Here is a 17,977-nt window from a genome sequence, read left to right on the forward strand (position 1 = left end):
AATATAATAAATACAAATTGAAATTATATTCCATACTTTCATTAAACAAGTTGATTTATTTTTTAAGAATTATTTTGTATAAGTGCTAAAAAGCAAATTAATAATATTATTATATTATACTCTAAATGCAAGTAGTTAAGCATCAAAATATTTTGTAATATTCTAACTCAATACTAACACTGATTAAACATATAAAATAATTATAATAATTAAAACTCTTTTAAGCACACGAAAATATATCATTCAATGGGAAAGAATTCGATTTTGCCTGGACTAAAATAAATAGCAAGTCTCTACTCCACGAATTAACCGTGAGATATATACAAAAGGAAGTTAAATGATTTACTTTATATAAAACTAGAGCAAGTATAAATTCAGGAACTTTCTTAAAATCTCCAACATCCTGTCTTAGAAACTTATATTTGTCTCCATGAAAATCCTGGTTAAAGTCTTCGAAGTTCCCCTGTACATTAACCCTTAGGAAATTCTCCCCTAGTTCGGTGGCCGAAAACAGTTAAGCGTAAACATTGTCGTTTGTGTTGGCCTTGGGTTTAGTTTGGCTTCTTCTTTAAATATTATGACCAGCGGCCTAAGTAAACCAACTAACTCCGGTGGCCATTCTAAAGGGAGCGGAGCGTTATTACCTGGCGCCAGTCAAATTAGCAGGGACATCAGAAATTGCGTATACGCAGCGTAGGACCTTTTGGACTGTCGCACGTGTTCATAACCCCTTTCGCAGGCTGCTTTGCCACAAAACAAAACGTCAAATGTTTGCTTAACGGCAAAACATTAACATTTAACCTTGGAGGCACAAATTACCGGATTCTTGTCACCTCCAGCACCAGAACCAGGACCATGAGCTCGGAGGAAAAGTTTGTGTGTGTGTTGTCCGCAACTTTTTACCTCAGCAGGCGGCCGACCCATAAAAAATCCTGCGGTGTGGCATCAACAGCTATGGAACATATGCGCCATTCCCCCCACCATTCCCCCACCTGGCACTTCGATGATGATAAGAGTGCCGCAGCATCGCGGCGTTCCGGCATCTTGGCAGCCCTCTGAATCCTTGGGTATCCTTGCCAGCAGCATGACGTCGTCGTCGACGGCGCCTTGTGATAAATAGCTTGATTTCAAGCGAAAGGCGCGGGAGTAGATTTATGACACACGCATTTTCCGCCACCGAGAAAGTGGAAAGTCAGCTCCGGTTGGGAAAAATCAGCCCCGCCAGCAGGCAGGGGAAAAGAATAACACGAAGATCGAATGTCACGCAACAGGCAAGGACGCAGTAATGTATCGGGGAAAATCGTCCATTTAAAGCGAAATTTTCATATTCATCTCAGCCCATTGATTTAAGCCCATTTTTCATATATCATATATCTGGTCTGTGTCCTTGAACTGTGAAAGTGTAATTAAAGCACATTTAAGTATCGGGGAAAACCCATTGAGGGCTAATGAATATTAAGGAGTTTATTAACAACAAGAAAAACATAGTTGAAGCAATATATTCATATTTAAGTAGCTATTAAGTACAGTTTATGGTTTTTAATTCCAGGAATACCTATGGACAAAAGGGTTAAAATAAATATAATACAAAGTATTAAACTGGGGAGAAGCAATAATAATAATTAAAGAAAACTTTAAAGAGGAAAGTAAATGAATAAAACTACTTATATATATTTAAGTACATAAAGGAAATATATTAATGGAAAATAGTTGAAGAAATTAATAATATAAAATCCCTTTTTGTAAACTCCCAAGAAGCTCCTTTATGCGTAAATATATTTCATTTGTCCATCTATCAAACCCAGCAGAAAACTTTCAATTAAATAATGACAAACATTGCAGTTGAAAAGGCATTTTTAATATCGCTTCATTTTTTGCAACCACCATTCATATAACCATAAATTGTATTAATGGAAACTTGGCTTGAATCGGAAAGCGGAAAAATAAACTTGATTGAATGGCATTTTAAAGCTAAAGTTGCAAATTTGCAACGAAGAGAGATATTTTCATGGGGAAAACGATTGACCATTTTATGGCTTTTCCACTTGAAATCGGTTACGCAATCGAGCGAGTTTCTGCTTACGACTTAAGCTGGCGACAATTGTGGGTAAGAAGGGGGAAGGGGGAGGTGGAAAAATTGAATCATTCCTTGAGTCAAAGTTTTTTGATTGAACATTTAAAGGAACACCGCGATTGGGTTTCGTGTTCGCGTCCGGATTCGATTCCGAATCGCGACGCGGTAGCCATGGTATTCCTTGGCAATTTCCTTTGCCGGAGTCTTAGCTAAGCTGCTTACACTCGCCCACCGAAGCACACTCAACCCACACACACACACACACACACCACAGAGAGAGAGAGGGAGTGTGCTATGCGATGGCGAAGCAACCTCAACAATTTCAACATCCGGCTTCCGCTGCAATGTAATGGAAACTCGAGGCGAGCGTCTTGCCGCCGTGCTGTGCCAACATATTAAAGTTGGCAAATGCCAAAAAGGGGGGAAAAAATAAATACACTGGGGAAAATGAGATAAGTAAGTATTGATTTTAACAGATAATATATTATCCTTGCTTAAAAGTAAGCCTTAAGAATGCCATTTAATGTCTTGCTCTTGCTCTCTGCTTTTATTTGCAATTAAATACTAATTTAAATCCCTTTTCTCTCTGCAGAATCAGAATCCTTAAGCAGGACTTGTCTCCTGGCATACTCAGAAAGTGTCGGGTGCGGAAATCCAAGGCAAGACAGGAATAAAACCGAAAGTGACACATTGCAGCGGAACGATGAGAGGAGCAGCTCGGAGCAGGAGGGTCTCGGGGTCTACGTTGGCTTTAAGGAAAACTGAGGGGCGGGGACGACAGGTGGCACCCGGGGGCTCCACATAAATCAGAGCCGGGCCTAAATGCGAACTCATAACTCCCGCACCGCATATCTTTCTTGGCGGGGGCCTTGTGATTAATTGCTCGCTGCGGCGAATGTGGAAATTATTTTAATTTTCCAACGCCACGCGCATAATTCGCGATAAACCCGGAGAACAAAAAAATATTCAGTCGGAACTGAACACTTATGCGCCAGATAATGCGTTAGGGTCTCGGGGCAAATCTCGATATATATATGAATATTTTATGCAGATTTATCTGGCGAGTTATTTTCATGAAATGCACATTATGAGGCGCCTGCGAGGCAACGGTGCGTATGCGTGATATCTGAAACGTTTAATTCAAGTCGTCAGCGAGGCGGCGGCGGCGGCTTAATTTGCAACTCAAACTTAAAACCAAATTCTGGGCCATCCCAGGCCAAACTACTTTTATGCCACCCCGAAACCCCGAAATGCAGTGCAAACTGCGAGAAAAACTTTTGAATCGTCCCGCTTTTCTTTCTTTCAGTTGCTCGAGGAGGAAAACTGTGCAAGAAAATGCAGGGGAAGGGGGAAGTTGGGGCTGCACCCCAAGTCAGGAAGTCAAATAAAAAGTTTTCCGTCAACATTACGCAAATTAGTTTGTCAGTCGACGAGCCAAGCAAATGCAGCCGACAAAACCCTAATGACATTTAGACTAAGGGAAAAGTTATACCCGTAGAGCCTAAGCCGAAATCCCGGCTCCAGCCTTAAGCTGCATCCGTCATCCTTCTTCGGCCCGTAGTTCCTCTACATCACCATCATCATCATCGTCATCGTCTTCAGTTGGCTGCGCCAAAGGTTGAAGTTTTTTAGAGCCACGGCAATTAGGATTTAGGCGGCTTTATTTTGTTGAAAAATAAATCAAGAAAAAGTCCCACAATGTCTATGTTTTATTTCAACGAAATTCGAATTCTTAGCTCTCAGACAATATGATTTAGATAACCGAAGTTTTCGATTACTTTCTTTTAAATACAAAATTATAATTATTTTCAATCAACTACAAATCTCTTTGAAGTAATCTCAATTTGTTCAGTAATTCACTGATAGATACAAATTATAATTGAAGGCTTATTCTTTCATCTTTAATGGGATATCGGCTATCATCCTAATGGTCCAGCAGTTTATGCCCCCTGACAATTATGATGATGATTCCGGGATTCGATTCCTCTCATTCGATATGCATTAATATGCTGTTTTCTGCCGACGAAATCATAAAATCAAATATGCATTGAATTACCGTGTACCGGCAGGACAATTATATTATACCTTCTGACTACCGAAAGAACCGAAAAGAACCGAAAAACCAAAGAAATAAAATGGAAAGTAAGCCGAGGGAAAAAAAGGAATATTTAACTCAATTTGCTGGCCGTAAATTTGGTACCACAACCAGCTGGGCCGCCCCACATTCACATCCTCCTCCAGAGAACAGAAAAAAACCCCTAAATCGGCCGCATTTTTCACTCAACATTTTGCCGGTGTACAAATTTTGTTCGTTGTTTTTTTGCTGTTCTTTATTTTTATTCCCGTTTATGCGCAAAAGTGCGTGTAATTCAATTTTTCATGCGCCATGTGACAAGGGATGTGGCGCCAAGCGGCATTGGGAACAATGGGGGATGGGAAATGGTGTTAGCGGCTACCTTTTCTGCTTCAAAATTAAGACAAGGGAAAATATGCGCCAAGGGCATATTAATACATATACAAATTTGGCACGTCATTTTCCACGGCAATGTCCTTCTTATATTGATGGCCGATCCCTTTATCTTTATCAATTTTTGATGCCTTTTTCGAACCCTTTTTTGCTGTAGGGTTTTGGGTTTGCTTTCTGTTCTTGGGAGTTTCCTTAACAAATAAGGGATTCCCCCTTTTTTTTTTTTTTTTCTTTTTTTGTATATCTATGTGTTTTAAGGAATGTTGCATCCTGAGATCCTATGGGCGTGTGCGTATGCGTCGTACGCGAGCACGAAGACGAGCACGCATAGCATCATTTTGGGCAGACTGATATTCTACTGCTGCTACTAATGATCCAGCTTCTGCAGCTCCTCCACCTGCTTCTGCAGCTCCTCCACCTGCTTCTGCTGCTCCTCCACCTGCTGCTGCTGCTGCTGCTGCTGCTGCTGGTGGTGCTGCGGCTGCTGCTGGTGCAGCGACTCCTGCGGATCGTCTTCCTGTTCCTCCTCCAGCTCTGGTGGCGGCTCCTGTCCCTGCTGTTCCACCTGTTGTTCTTGCGGCTCCTGTCGCTCCAGCTCTGGCAGCTGCTCTGGCCGCCGCTCTGGCGGCTGCTCTTGCAGCCGCTTTTGCAGCCGATCTTGCGGCTGCTCTTGCGACTGCTCTCTCGGCTGATCCTCCGGCAGGTGCCACAGCTGGCACCACTGCTGATCCATTGGCTGCTCCCCAGGCTGCCCAGGGTGCTCTTCCGGCTGCTCCTCCGGTTCCTCTTCCAGCTCCTGGCACGGTTCCTCTCCCAGCTCCTGCCCCGGCATTTCTTCCAGCTGCTCCCCCGGCAACTCTACCAGCGGTTCCACCTGCTACTGCAGCCACTCCTCTTCCAGCTGTTCCCCCAGCCACTACCACTGCTGCTCCCCCTGTTGGTCCTCCTGTTGGTCCTCCTGTTGGTACAGGAATTATCCCTGTTCCTGAGCCATGGGCTATGCGATACAAGTTTGTAGCTATCACATTGCGCGCATTGCGCGCCATTTGACGATTGGATATTGGCACCGAACGTCCACCGCTTGGAGGAGGCATTGCCCACTCATTGGAGAATCTGAATCCGTCCTCCCTCATGCTGCGCTCAATGGCCATCTGGAGCTCGAAGTTGGCAAACGCAGCAGAGGCCGATGTACTACTGACGCCTGTCCCGGCCGGCAATGGTGACTGTTCCGGAGTGGACTGCTGCGGCGGCGGCTGCTGCTGCTGCTGCTGCTGCTGAGATCCCGAAGCCGAAGTCGGGGTCGCCGTCGCCGTCGTAGATGCGGCCACCACCGAAGGGGCTGCTGAAGTCGAAGCCGCCGCCGCTTCCGTTGCCGAGGCCACTACCGGATGTCCCGTTGGCAACCAGGCCGCCAATTGGCGTGCAAAGCTTCGGCTAGGGAAACCCTCCTCCAAGGCCAGCATCATCAGCGAAACGTCCTTGCGCTCGAGTATAAGATCATTCAGCTCCTCAGCATCCTCGTCCTCCATCAGGAGATCCGCCTCGAAGCCGCCGCAATCATCCGGATTGATGCGACGCGAGAACTCGACAAAGCTATGCAAGACCGGCGACGTGAACTGGCCCTGGCGCCGTGCCTCCGCCGAGGTGCTCGGCCCGTCGAAGTCGTCCTCCTGCAGGGCCTTGTACTGGACACTGCACTCGTAGGCGATAATGTCCTCGTACGGCGACCGGGCAAAATTGATCAGCTCGTGGATAAAGTGATTAGTCTTGGTCCCTAGGTGCTTGACCAGCGCCTCCTTGAATAGGTCACTGGCCATGCTTATCTCCGGCAGCATGTCCAGGATGATTTCGAAGACAGCGAAGATTTCGCTTTTGACGTGCAGCAGGACGGAAATGTCACGGTTGACCCAGTTCAGCACCCGATGGACATCGTAGGAGCCATGTCTGTGTATGACATACGAAATGTTAGATTTCATTCATTCTTCATCTGGATGAAAAAACTTACTTGAAAGTCACCGGGGACCAATCACGATAAGATCGTACCTCTCGTTCTGGCATGGAGTACAAAGAATTGGCGTACACGTAGATCCGCCATTGGACCATCTGACGGGGCATCATCTTTCCGATCAGTTGAAAGAAATTTTTCCCTACGAAATCGAATAATGAAAAATTTGCTTTGAATCGTGCATACAATGTATGTATGTATGTATGTGTCTTGATTCCAACGTTCCGCTTGCAGGCTTCGAGTTACACACGCACACACTTGCACTTCTTTTCTGCCAAATTACACAAAAGTTTATTTTTTGAAAGAGGTGGAAGATTTCAAATGTTTATTGAACAAAGCCTAAAGTCAGCTTCTGCTGAACGTAAACAATTGGTACCTTATTGCTTTTATGGGGGACACTTCTAATAGCAACGAAAAATTGAAATAAACAAATTAATGCGAAGCCGTCGAGATCGAAAGCCGGAAAAGCTGTGTTCACGTTTCTACGAAGGTCTCAATACACGTTACGATATCGATACAAAATGGAAACTTTTGCGAAACGTTGAAATCATGTGAAACAAAAACATCGGACTACTAGAAAATACGTTACATATGTTTGTAAAATAATACAAAATAAAATATATTAAATATAAATAACACATATGACTTTGAGGTCTTATAAATTGGTATTAACATATATTTAAATTATAGACATTATTCTGAAGTAATAGAAAAATTCCGGTAATGTTAATTAAGGCCTGTCTACAATTTTGATGCTTTATTAAAAAGTGTTTGGCTTTAAACCTTATTCATGTACTTATGCAAGCCTTATATTAAATAAATATACATATATATAATAGAATATATAAATAAATAGAATATATGCTTAACTAATTTAAGCATTTAAAAAAACCGTCATGCATTTTTATATAAAAAAAAAGAAGTGTACACTAACTAGTGTGCGTCAAACAAACAGCATTTGTCGGTGTTAATAGTATATTTCAAATGTTTCATTTGATATTTAAATGAAAAATAAATTAATCAAATAGTCATATTTATTTGATGTATTTCTTTTAGATTGCTTATTTATTGTTTCTTTACTTTATATTATGACTCATAATTAACCGACAGTTAATCGGTCAGTTAGTTTTACTAGTTATACCTACTCCACCATAAAAACTCCAAACAAATGTTTTAATTTAATCATTACATTTATTATGTATTTGATTCGCATTATAGATATTTTTTTTGTTTTGTTGTATGCAGAGTACTCTATATTTAATAACTGGCCACGCCCATTCATGCAAAAAAACATTAACACTACCGCCATACAATGAACCAGCGCAGAGTTCTATGGTTTTTAAGTTACAAAGATAGTTGCCACTAAAGTTATAATTATAATTATGTATAATTAGTATGTGTAGGCTGTGGGTTAAACGGTTATAAATATACATTCACAGTCGATGTCAATCGAATGCATTTATTTGGGGGTGGGGTGGGTAAACATTCAGAGGATATATGCAAGATATATGTATGTATATATGTATAAGTATGGATGTGTATGGAGGTGCGTCAGAATAATATTTACATCTTAAAATGGCAACCTTAGTCTAGGCCTTACAACTAAAGCTTACGTGGCAAATTACATTAATGAATTATTTGAATTCTTTTTTTTTGGATTCAGGAATTGGAACGCGACGAGACGGAAACCAGGGAACTATATTTGAAATTACAAAGTTAAAAGATCCTCCTCATGCACCTACTCCTACAGATAATCATCATCTTCGTCTTCGTCGTCGTTGTGGTTATCATTAATATTCTCTGCCAATTCTCTGCCTTCCCCTGCATTTTCTTCTTCCTCCTCCTCCTCCTCCTCGTCGTCCTCTTCCGCATCCTCGTCCCCGTTTTCATCTTCTTCCTCGTCTTCATCAGCCGTAGCCGTATCCTCGGCAGTTTCCCCTTCGGCCTCGGCCGCATTCAACGCAGACTCAGATTCCAGGGCATAACCACCAGTTCGCTCATGACGTAAAAAGTTGAGGGCCACGTCTATCAGGGATGGCGCCATATCGTCCTCATCCTCTAACGGCAGAGCCTCGCGCATCAGGGGATCGCTGCCATAGCTAGCAGCTCGCCAATTGAACGAACTAAGCGGCCCCGAACTCGTTGTAGTTGTCGTGGAACTGCTGGCCAAGCTGGCACTCTGGCTGGACAGATTGCTGTGATTGCTGCAGCTGCGCCGCCGCTTGGGGGCACTGCAACCTGGCGCGTCGGTATCTTCTGGCGGCGTTGGAGGCTGCGCCTCATCAGGCGTCGGAAGTTCCGGCGGCGGATCCTCCTGCTGCTGTTGCTGCTCCTGCTCCTCTTCCTTCGGCTGCTGGGTCTGGGATTGCTGCTCCTTGTGGTCCGCCTCTTCGTCGTCGTCGTCATCATCATCATTCTCGTCGGGCATTTGCAGCTCGAGCTTGAGGGGTTTGCGATCCTCCAGAGTTGCCTCCGCCTTGAGAGTAGCTCGCAAGGCGCTTAGCTGCAAATTCTCAGTGCTATCATCATCCGAATCATCGCTGCTGGTGTTATTGTTGTTGCGGCCGGGAAACTGTGCACCTGGGATCAAAAATAGCAGAAAATTAATTGGTATCGAACGGTGCTAGGTATGGTAATAAATAGTGCCATTTCTCGGAAACTCACCCGACGACTCGGAGCTTTCGCCAGCTGATTCGTCAGCACACGAACTACAGCTATCACTGCTGCTCTGCTGCTGCTCTTTGTCTTCTTGCTGATGTGCCGCAGCCTCTGCTGGTGTCCCAACCCGTAAAGTTTCCGCTGCCTGACGTCTAGATTTTCCTTTTTTCCTCGGAGATTTGCCTAAGACTTTCCGGGTGGCCACTGCCTTGCGTTTCTTTTTCTTAGTGGACGCTGAAGGATTGAAGGAACTGCTGTCGCTGCTGCTTTCCTCATCGCTGCTAGTGGTCCAGCCAAAGGATGAGCTGCTTTCGCTGCTGCTGGCACTGGCACACCGGGCGGGAATGGAGGAACGTTGCTGTCGCGATCTCTTTGAGCGTGTGGAGCGCGTGGTGCGCATTTGATCTTGACGCCGGACCTCGGCCATCACCAGCTTCCAGTTCTTGCCCCTGGTGGCCGCTGCACTTGTGCTGGGTCCCATGAACAGACGCGACGTCTGGTCCACTGACGACATAGCTGCCGGATCAATCCCAGCCTGATCCTCGGGATTACTCGGGTTAACTGTCGAGGGATCGACAGCGGCGTCGTTTTGCTCATTGACGAACACCACGTCTGAGTCACTGTCTGAATCAAGACTTACTTGCTCGGGAGTTCTCAGATGTGGTGGCTTGAGCTCGAGGACGAACACGCACTCGTCTTCCTCGCCAGAGCTGCTGCTGCTGCTCTGCAGTTCGATGTGGGCACTAACGGGGAGGGTGGCGCCGGCATGGCGTCGACTGGAATTGCTTCCGTCATTGATGGCTGCCACCTCGGCATTGGCAGCGGCGTCGCCGTCATCGATCTCAATGATCTCAGCTGGCGTCGCCTCGCCGCCGGCCGGCGCTGGACGTCGCATACTCAGGTTAATGGCCACTGTTTGCGACCCCACATTGGAGGTGGTGGCGGAGCGGCGTATGGAGATACCCGGATGCTCGGTGCCATCACTGGCCATAGTCACACTAAACGAATGCGTTGCACTGGGATTGGTCACTATCACACTGGTTGATGGACGTCCTGCTCCAGATCCTGCTCCTCCATTGGTGGTGCTCCATTCATTAGACGCTTCGGCACTTGGCGCTTCGTTATCTACACCGTCGCCCACCTCCAAATGTAGATCACTTTCGTTGGAGGATTGTGTCTCTACCATGTCCAGCAGATCCACTTCCACCTCCTCGGCCACACGAGCCGAGTACTGAACGACATGGTCGTAGCCAATCATATCGAAGGGGGAACGGGCAAAGTTGAACAGCTCGTGGATGAAATGGCTTGTTCGGTCGCCCAAATAGGGCGACAGGTGGCGACGGAATGTGGGTCCCAGGATATTGGTCATCGGCAAAATATCGTGCATCAGCTGCATCACGGTGCCCACGCTGTGGGCGGCATTCCGCAACAGGCAGACAATGTCTCGGTGAATCCAAGGCATCAAGCGATGCATCTGGGCGGGATTGTTTCTGCAACAGAGAGAGCTATAGGTTTCCAAAGAGTGCGGGTATACTACAACTTACCTGTAAAAGCGGGCGCTCCATTCGCGAAAGTGTCCCGTCAGGCTGTCGCTCACTGGCAGGGCATATAGCTTCCTATCGTAGACATAGCGCCGCCACAGCTGAATCAGGGAGCTGCTGCCAGCGGTGGCTGCATCCGGTTCGTGTCGGTAGAAGTTCATCAGCTCCCAGCGATACGGCTCAAAACGATTGTAGGTGTGACGGCCACCTGAAGCCTCCACAGCCGGTAGGACTTCCTCTGCGGCCAGTACTCCTCCCGCTGCTCCAGCTGCGCCGCTCCCGGCACCAATGCCTGCCTCAATGTCATTGGTCATCACGGCCTGATTCTGGACCAGCGGCATGAATCTGGGACGCCGGACAATGTGGAAGCGCATCGCCGGATGATCGGGCTGCGAAGGCGAAGAGGTCTGCACCGGGTAGCGGTCGTAGTCGTCCAGGGTGCGCACATTATGGATGATGGTCTTGAAGCGCTGTTTGCACAGTGGGCATTCGGCCTTGATCTGGATTTGGAACGGGGATTAGAAATGAAAGTGTCTTAGAAGGAATTGCCACTACTTACCTTGCTCCACTCGCAGAGGCACTTGAAGCAGAACTGATGCATGCAGGAGTCGGTGAAGCATTTCCTGTGACATCGCGACAGGCAGATGGCGCAATTGGGCGGCGGCGAGGAGCGTGCCCCTGTGGCAGCGGCACTGGTTCCGGGCTCCCCGGTGCCACCGCCCCCCTCGTTGTCACCGGACTCGCTGCCGCTTTCCGTAAAATCGGCGAACTTCATGGCCGACGCGGGCAGTGTGAGTGTGCCGCCGGTGGCACCTGCTTCCACGATCACCGAGGCGCCCACATCTTCCCCAAAGGAGGATGCTGCGGCATCTGCATCTGGCGGCACCTCCTCCGCCATCCTCGCCGTTGTCGTCTGAAGAGGGCTGCGAAACAACACGAAATTGGGGACCGGAAAATGGGCGAGAGAGCTGCTGCTCGCAATCGGAGTTTTTGTGTCTACTCTGGCCTCCTCTTCCTCTCCGCTCTCGGCTCACCCTCGCCCCTCACACCAACAACACCTCTCCAATCGGACTCTCTCGCTCGCTCTCACTGGCACGCTACTCTATCATCTGGTTTGCAATTCGCCTCATGCGTCGTTTTCCAGGCTCCTTTTAGGGGCCAGCGGCCACTGCAGCCGTTGTCTCTCCCAGTCAGGACGATAGCCGGATCCTTGGAGCGAGTCTCTGCACTATTTTCAATCCGGAATTTGCACAAAAACCTAGAGATATCCACGGCTGAAAAACTTACACTTTTTTAGTGATACGTAGGACCGTTTGTCGCTGGCTGCGAAATACTCAAAACGACGCCAAGCGGATTAGCGATATTTTTGGAAAGTTCTTCACGAGATACAAAAAATATAAAAATTAATTAATTTACCAGTGTTTTTTTTCTTGCAAAGCTTTAAGAATAACTTCTCCCTACAAGCGTAAGTTAATGTACTATTTTTATTCCTCCCTTTTTCTTCTACTTGAAATTAAAAGAATGGTTACGATGATTCCATTTTGCTCCGACGAATTGTATATACAAAAATTTGAGAATTTGTGTCGGGTAGATATTGTAGATTATAGTATTTAATTATCCAAGTGTAGAAGTAACTCAAGTAAGATATATATATATTTTTGATTATTTAGGAGGTGGAAAAGTTAAAATATTTATATTTTACGAGAGATAAAAAAAATAAAAATAAAAAAAAAAAATTATTAATTTTGTTTATTCTCCAGTGATTTTTCCTTGCAAAGTTTTAAGTATATCTTCTCCCTACAAGCATAAGTTAATGAACTATTTTTATTCTTTACTTTTTCTCTATGTGAAATTAAAAGAATGGTTAACGATGATTCCATTTTGCTCTGAAGAATTGTGTATACAAATATTTGAGAATTTGTATCGGGAAGATATTGTAAATTATAGTATTTAATTATTCAAGTGTAGTGTAAGTAAAGTATGATATAAATACGTTTGATTATTTAGGAGGTGGAAAATTTTAAATATTTATATAACAAAAATTTTATAATAGAAAATTAAATAAAACGGCAAAGTAAAAAAATGTAAGATTATAAATCGGGTAAACATAATAGGTAAATACATATGACTTTTCTATTATAGGAGCTCAGTTTTTTTAAAAGATAACATATGAATGTTTAGGTAAAAATATCGCAAAATAAAATTGATTAATTAAATTAAAATTAAAAAACACTGTACGATCTTTGAATTAGTTACAATGAATTGTGAAATATTATATATAACGAAACCCCAGAACTTTCTAATGTTTACAATTTGTAAAAGGATTGAAATATATAGTTTTGGTATTTGAAGAGAAAACTAGTACGGTATCACTAATCTATCGATAATATTGCCTTGTTTTTGTGGCGTCGATTTCAATTCGCGTTTCATTATTATTTGAAAATATCATTTAAAATGAATCGCCGTAACAAGCGCACATCCTCTAGCCAGTACAAATACTTCCTGGATACAATGGAGGCGAATCCCCGCCTAGCGGCCAACACAATGAGTCGAGCGAACTACACCAAGAAGTGGAAAGAGATGGGCGTCGAGCTGAACAAGTGCCAACTGGGTCCCAAATTGTCGGCCGAAGAATGGCGAAAAGTGAGTGCTGTGCAGTATTTAGAGTTCCTACCAACTAATCCTAGCAATCTACGTCAGCGTCTGAATGACTGGAAGAACTCCACGCGCTCCAAGTATCGGCGTTGCGTCGTGACAGGTGACAGGGGCTCCATGAGCGCACTGGAAAACCGTTGTATGCGTATTTTTTTTGTTGGGGATACAACTTCACGTGAGCCTGCCGCGTACGATGACTTTTCGGATTATGACGAGGAGGAACAAGAAGAGGAGTTCCTCGACGATGAGCATCATGCACAGTACCAGGAGCCGGAGGCATCAGAGGGACGTCCAGCCGTCGTCCTTATCAATGGAGTAGATCAGAGTTCTGCACAAAGAATTCGTCTTCAAAACCCCCAATCAGTAATCTATGAAGGTTGGTTTGCTAGCTGAAAATGCGCGATATCAACTCTATATTATTGTGTATAATTTCAGTTGAGCATCTACTGCCGAACACTACCTCTGAGAAGGAGGAACCAGTTACGTCCTTCGCCAAGGAAATCCAAGTTCAGATAAATCGCTTGTCAAAAATCCAAGAAGCCTCTCTGGACTTCAAGATTGCCCGCTTCAAGTACAAAAATCCAGGATTCGAATACAATTTGCATATTTAGTATAAGACACTTAAATATTAAAACGTGTTAATTTTTAATGTGTAAGCATTATAATTGTGACCTGTTAATTCTGTTAAGAATTGGCCAAGAAATGGAGCCACTCGTTAGTAAAGTAAAGTACTATGTACAGGTTGACCAAAACTCTATTGCAAAATAAACAATCACTATTTTTATACGAATTGGTTTTAGAACTCTTTTGAATGGGATGGTTAAAAAAAAAAATAATATTAATATCGATTTTTATATGTATTTACGGGTTTAATAAAGATAAAAAATGCTTTTTGTTAGCAGCGACAGATATCTAATAAGAATTTACTATTTTCTTCAATGGTCGAGGCAATGCCGATATTTAATGAACATCGAAATACAATAATGAATTATTAATATAAAGATAAAGTATAAATAAAATCATATTCGTATTTATATTTGTAATTTTAATTAACAAAGAATTGAAATACCTTTTAAATATATGACGACATCTACATAAATGTGAATATGGTTTCACTTCTTTTGACTCTAACATAAAAATACGCAGCATTATATTATATTATATGAATTCAAGACTACAATTAAAAATGCTGATATTTGTATTAAAAATATTTTTCATATCAATAATATTCAGGTTTGAATTAGAAAAAGAATAAAATTAATTTAGCTAGAAATATCGCAAAGCCTCGACAACTATCGCATGCCTGTAGCTGGCCATCACTGACGCAGGGCATGCAGCCCTGCTTTGCTGGATTTTTTTTTACATGCTGCGAAAATCCCCTAACGCCTACTATTGTTTGTGAACACTTCGCATCGTTTTGGTGGCGTCAATTTAGCATTTCAAGACCTCTTTGGCCCAACGTTTTTGGTTTCAGGAAATAACAAGAAGATCAAAGCCGAGAGCACAGTGGTCAGTGCATGGAGAGCAAGATGGATCGCCGCAAGAAGCGCACGTCCTCGGACCAGTATCAGATGTACATCGATATGATGGAGAGCGACCCAATTTTTGCCACCGGGCGAGTGCCGCGCGATTACGACCTGAATTATCTCACAAAGAAGTGGAAGGAGCTCTCCGACAGGCTAAACAAGTGCGGCTCAGGGCCCACACTCACGCCGGAGGAGTGGCGCAAGGTGAGCAGTTCCCCGAGCAGCCCCTCTCTTTTCCTACTCTAGTCCCTCTCAATCTTCGATTTAGCGCCTAAATGACTGGAAGAACACCACGCGCTGCAAGTACAGACGCAGCCTGCTCTCCACCGAGAAGGATATATCAATGACCTCGCTGGAATCCCGAGCTCTGGATCTCTTTGGCAAAGTGCCCACCGTCACTGGCGAGACGGTGATGAATTTAAAGTCGGAAAAAGACGATCACGATGACGATCTAGAGGAGATGGGTCAGCGAACATCGGCGGCTTTCCAAAAGGAATTGCAAGCAGCCGTTGAGGAGGCCATCAACGAGGAGGTGGAGGACGAGGAGATGCTTGAAGAGCACGTCGACCAGGAGGATATGCTCGATGAGAGTCTGGCGGACAACGGAGGTGGCGGTGGAGGCGGCATTGATGGCTCTGCCGCGGCCACCACGGCAGTAAATACGGGCGGCGGAACCTATCGCACCATTGTCGTGGACAACACATCCTTCGAGCAAGTGGATGAGGAGCCTCAGGCCATGCAACCGCATCCGGTGGAGTTTGTTACATCCAGACGGTCGGCGGCAGCGGTTATCAGTCCTGGTACCGGCAATAAACTAATCAATGGCGAAATGCCCGTCAAGAGAATGAGGACACAGGCCCGAAATCAGATTATCTATGAAGGTAAAGGGCTCTTGTATCTTTTAAGCAGTAAAACTTATTCTAAACTACCTTGTTTTGCTTACTAAATCCAGTTAAAAACGCTCCGCGCTGTGTTACCAACATGCAAGCAGTGCCGCCGCTGCACACTACCAAGGTGGAGAGGGAACCCAGCGCCCAGCTGAGCACTGCCTTGAGCAGCAACGATGCCCAGCAAATTGCCCATCAGCTAAAGCGGCTGGCCGACATTAACTATGAAACCCTGCAGTTTGAGATAGCGCGCTTCAAGTTTAACAATCCTGGCTTCCAGTACAATCCGCCGTCCTTATAGTGCACCATCGGTAGCAGGTCTCAGCTCCACAACCGGCAGAAGCAGGAGCAGCAGCAGCAGCAGCAGCAGCAGCAGTAGCAGTAGCACAAGGATCAGTTTTAGCAATTAGTGAAAGAAACCGAAGGGAACGAGTCAAGTCAACTCGAATTGTATAAATCTGTCGTCGCCTGAGGACAGAAATCATAACTTATAATATTAGCCAGTTTTAGTTTAAAATTAATTTAAATTTGTATTCATTTCTCTTTTGCAAGAAACAAACCACTTTTATTCTATCGTAATATCCCATAATGTCTAAGCTCTAAATGTGTAATAATACCCAAAACAAAAGTCAACTAAAATTGGACAAGTAATTTTAAACGCGCGTTGTATGTAAATGTAAAGAATAAAGTTTACCAATGATAAATATGTGCGGTGGTGCCATGGTTTGCTCCACCTTTTGCCTGTTTGTTGCATTTTTAGGCTTTATTTATGACGCCGGCCAGGAATCGAAGCCAACACGAAAAGTCCATTAATCAAAAAAGCCTGAGAGATGGCGTCGACAACGCATATATGCATTGTGTCGGAGCTGGAGCTGGAGCTACGAGCTCTGGGATTCTGTTTTGGTTCTGCTTTGGCTTTGAGCTTGGGCTTGGGTTTTGGTTTGGGTTTGGGTTTGGGTTTGGGTCATTTAACCTGACCGCCAACTAGTGGGCGCACTTTGTAACTGTCAGGAGGGCCCCAGAGGCGGCTCTGGCTCTGCTTCGATGCGAAAGAAATCACTTGTAGCTGTTATGGTGTGCCCAATGCTGATGCAACAAGTGCCGATCCAAGTCCTCCGCTGCTCCTCCTCCACCTTCTACTCCTTCTCATCCCTGGATGGTATAACTGCAATGGGCAATAGATCATTTGCAGGCCGTGCGCTGCGAATCATAAATTACCAAAGACGACGACGCGATGGCGACGAGGTTGCCGCCGGGGTTCAGACCTCCGCCATGGGACGACGCATGGCGTTCCGTTAGGAATCATTGCCATCTCGATGATAACTGCACAACACGTCGTATACTTAATCTGTTCTTTTCTGAGAGGATGCACTGCGAGCATTTGTAGGTGTTTGCATATTTTTCTTAAATGTGAAGTTTTCAAAGCATAATTAAACTAATTTCAGATTTAGTAATTAATGCTAAAATAATAGTTTGTGAAATTTGTAATTCAAAACATAAAAAACTCATAACTAAGCCAAAAATTAATTCATTTTGAATCAGAAAGCAGCCCTGTGTTAGTTTTTATAATACTAATAAATCTGCATACTTAAATTAAAATGTAAAAAAATTAAAATTTTGTTGCCAATTTTTGATAATTTTTACGATGTAAAAATGTTGAAAAAATTGAAATTTTTTTCCCCTTAAAACATGGCTAGATCGACTTGCCTGTTGATGCTGATCAAGAATATATATGATTTATAGGGTCGGAAATGATTCCTTCACTGGATTCGAAGCTTCTGTCTAAATTATAATACCATTTTTTGATTCAATATTTATCTCTATTTGTTTATACAAATTTGTTCTACAAATCAAAGTTTAAAAAACTCATAACTAAGCCAAAAATTAATTAATTTTAATTTCAAAAACAGTTCTATGTTAGTTTTTGTTCAAGGAATAAATCTGCATACTCAAAATTAAATGTAAAAAGAATAAATTTTTTTTTTTCTGCCAGTAATAACGCCTTATAAAATGTTGAAAAAATTTTCAAAAATTGATGTACTTTTTTAATGCCTAAAAAGATTCGCCAGTTGATGCTGATCAAGAATAAATAGGATTTATGGGGTGGGAAACGACTCCTTCACATTGTTACAAGCTTCTGACCAAAGCTATAATACCATTTTTT

At 44.0% G+C, this 17,977-nt stretch overlaps 4 protein-coding genes across 5 annotated transcripts; 2 read left to right on the top strand and 2 right to left on the bottom strand.

Annotated features, from left to right (window-relative positions):
* Window positions 1-4,377: 4,377 nt before the first annotated feature.
* On the bottom strand, window positions 4,378-6,734 carry LOC110184066 (uncharacterized). The gene is made up of 2 exons (XM_020952446.2): window positions 6,547-6,734; window positions 4,378-6,485 (listed from the first exon to the last, which is right to left on the bottom strand). The coding sequence occupies exons 1-2, from the start codon at window positions 6,657-6,659 to the stop codon at window positions 4,820-4,822; spliced, it is 1,779 nt and encodes a 592-aa protein (XP_020808105.2). The 5' UTR covers window positions 6,660-6,734; the 3' UTR covers window positions 4,378-4,819.
* A 983-nt stretch (window positions 6,735-7,717) lies between these two features.
* On the bottom strand, window positions 7,718-12,305 carry Topors (Topoisomerase I-interacting protein). 2 transcript variants are annotated; one of them, XM_020952463.2, is made up of 5 exons: window positions 12,033-12,173; window positions 11,305-11,973; window positions 10,749-11,245; window positions 9,211-10,694; window positions 7,718-9,126 (listed from the first exon to the last, which is right to left on the bottom strand). In XM_020952463.2, exons 2-5 carry the CDS (start codon window positions 11,641-11,643, stop codon window positions 8,291-8,293), a joined length of 3,156 nt encoding a protein of 1,051 aa, XP_020808122.2. In that variant the 5' UTR covers window positions 11,644-11,973; window positions 12,033-12,173; the 3' UTR covers window positions 7,718-8,290. The 2 variants fall into 2 exon arrangements, with proteins under 2 accessions (XP_020808122.2, XP_020808121.2); XM_020952462.2 differs by having other exon boundaries at window positions 11,305-12,305.
* A 776-nt stretch (window positions 12,306-13,081) lies between these two features.
* On the top strand, window positions 13,082-14,190 carry LOC110184076 (uncharacterized). The gene is made up of 3 exons (XM_020952461.2): window positions 13,082-13,388; window positions 13,446-13,776; window positions 13,836-14,190. The coding sequence occupies exons 1-3, from the start codon at window positions 13,200-13,202 to the stop codon at window positions 14,009-14,011; spliced, it is 696 nt and encodes a 231-aa protein (XP_020808120.2). The 5' UTR covers window positions 13,082-13,199; the 3' UTR covers window positions 14,012-14,190.
* Window positions 14,191-14,718: 528 nt separating this feature from the next.
* prod (proliferation disrupter) lies at window positions 14,719-16,519 on the top strand. Its single transcript, XM_020952447.2, has 3 exons — window positions 14,719-15,130; window positions 15,195-15,807; window positions 15,879-16,519. Exons 1-3 carry the CDS (start codon window positions 14,918-14,920, stop codon window positions 16,112-16,114), a joined length of 1,062 nt encoding a protein of 353 aa, XP_020808106.1. The 5' UTR covers window positions 14,719-14,917; the 3' UTR covers window positions 16,115-16,519.
* The last annotated feature ends 1,458 nt before the right edge of the window (window positions 16,520-17,977 follow it).

Source organism: Drosophila serrata, unplaced genomic scaffold (assembly GCF_035046125.1).
Source record: "Drosophila serrata isolate PLE 108 unplaced genomic scaffold, ASM3504612v1 contig_334, whole genome shotgun sequence".
NCBI lineage: Eukaryota > Metazoa > Arthropoda > Insecta > Diptera > Drosophilidae > Drosophila > Drosophila serrata.

Coding starts and splice junctions, on each gene's coding strand:
- Topors (XM_020952462.2), bottom strand. CDS start 11,643: ATGGCGGAGGAGGTGCCGCCAGATGCAGATGCCGCAGCATCCTCCTTT. Junction 10,695..10,748: donor TGGAGCGCCCGCTTTTACAG/GTAAGTTGTAGT, acceptor TCTCTGTTGCAG/AAACAATCCCGCCCAGATGC. Junction 9,127..9,210: donor CGAAAGCTCCGAGTCGTCGG/GTGAGTTTCCGA, acceptor TTTTGATCCCAG/GTGCACAGTTTCCCGGCCGC.
- prod (XM_020952447.2), top strand. CDS start 14,918: ATGGAGAGCAAGATGGATCGCCGCAAGAAGCGCACGTCCTCGGACCAG. Junction 15,131..15,194: donor CGCCGGAGGAGTGGCGCAAG/GTGAGCAGTTCC, acceptor TCTTCGATTTAG/CGCCTAAATGACTGGAAGAA. Junction 15,808..15,878: donor AAATCAGATTATCTATGAAG/GTAAAGGGCTCT, acceptor TACTAAATCCAG/TTAAAAACGCTCCGCGCTGT.
- LOC110184076 (XM_020952461.2), top strand. CDS start 13,200: ATGAATCGCCGTAACAAGCGCACATCCTCTAGCCAGTACAAATACTTC. Junction 13,389..13,445: donor CGGCCGAAGAATGGCGAAAA/GTGAGTGCTGTG, acceptor AATCTACGTCAG/CGTCTGAATGACTGGAAGAA. Junction 13,777..13,835: donor CCAATCAGTAATCTATGAAG/GTTGGTTTGCTA, acceptor GTATAATTTCAG/TTGAGCATCTACTGCCGAAC.
- LOC110184066 (XM_020952446.2), bottom strand. CDS start 6,659: ATGATGCCCCGTCAGATGGTCCAATGGCGGATCTACGTGTACGCCAAT. Junction 6,486..6,546: donor TGGTCCCCGGTGACTTTCAA/GTAAGTTTTTTC, acceptor TGTCATACACAG/ACATGGCTCCTACGATGTCC.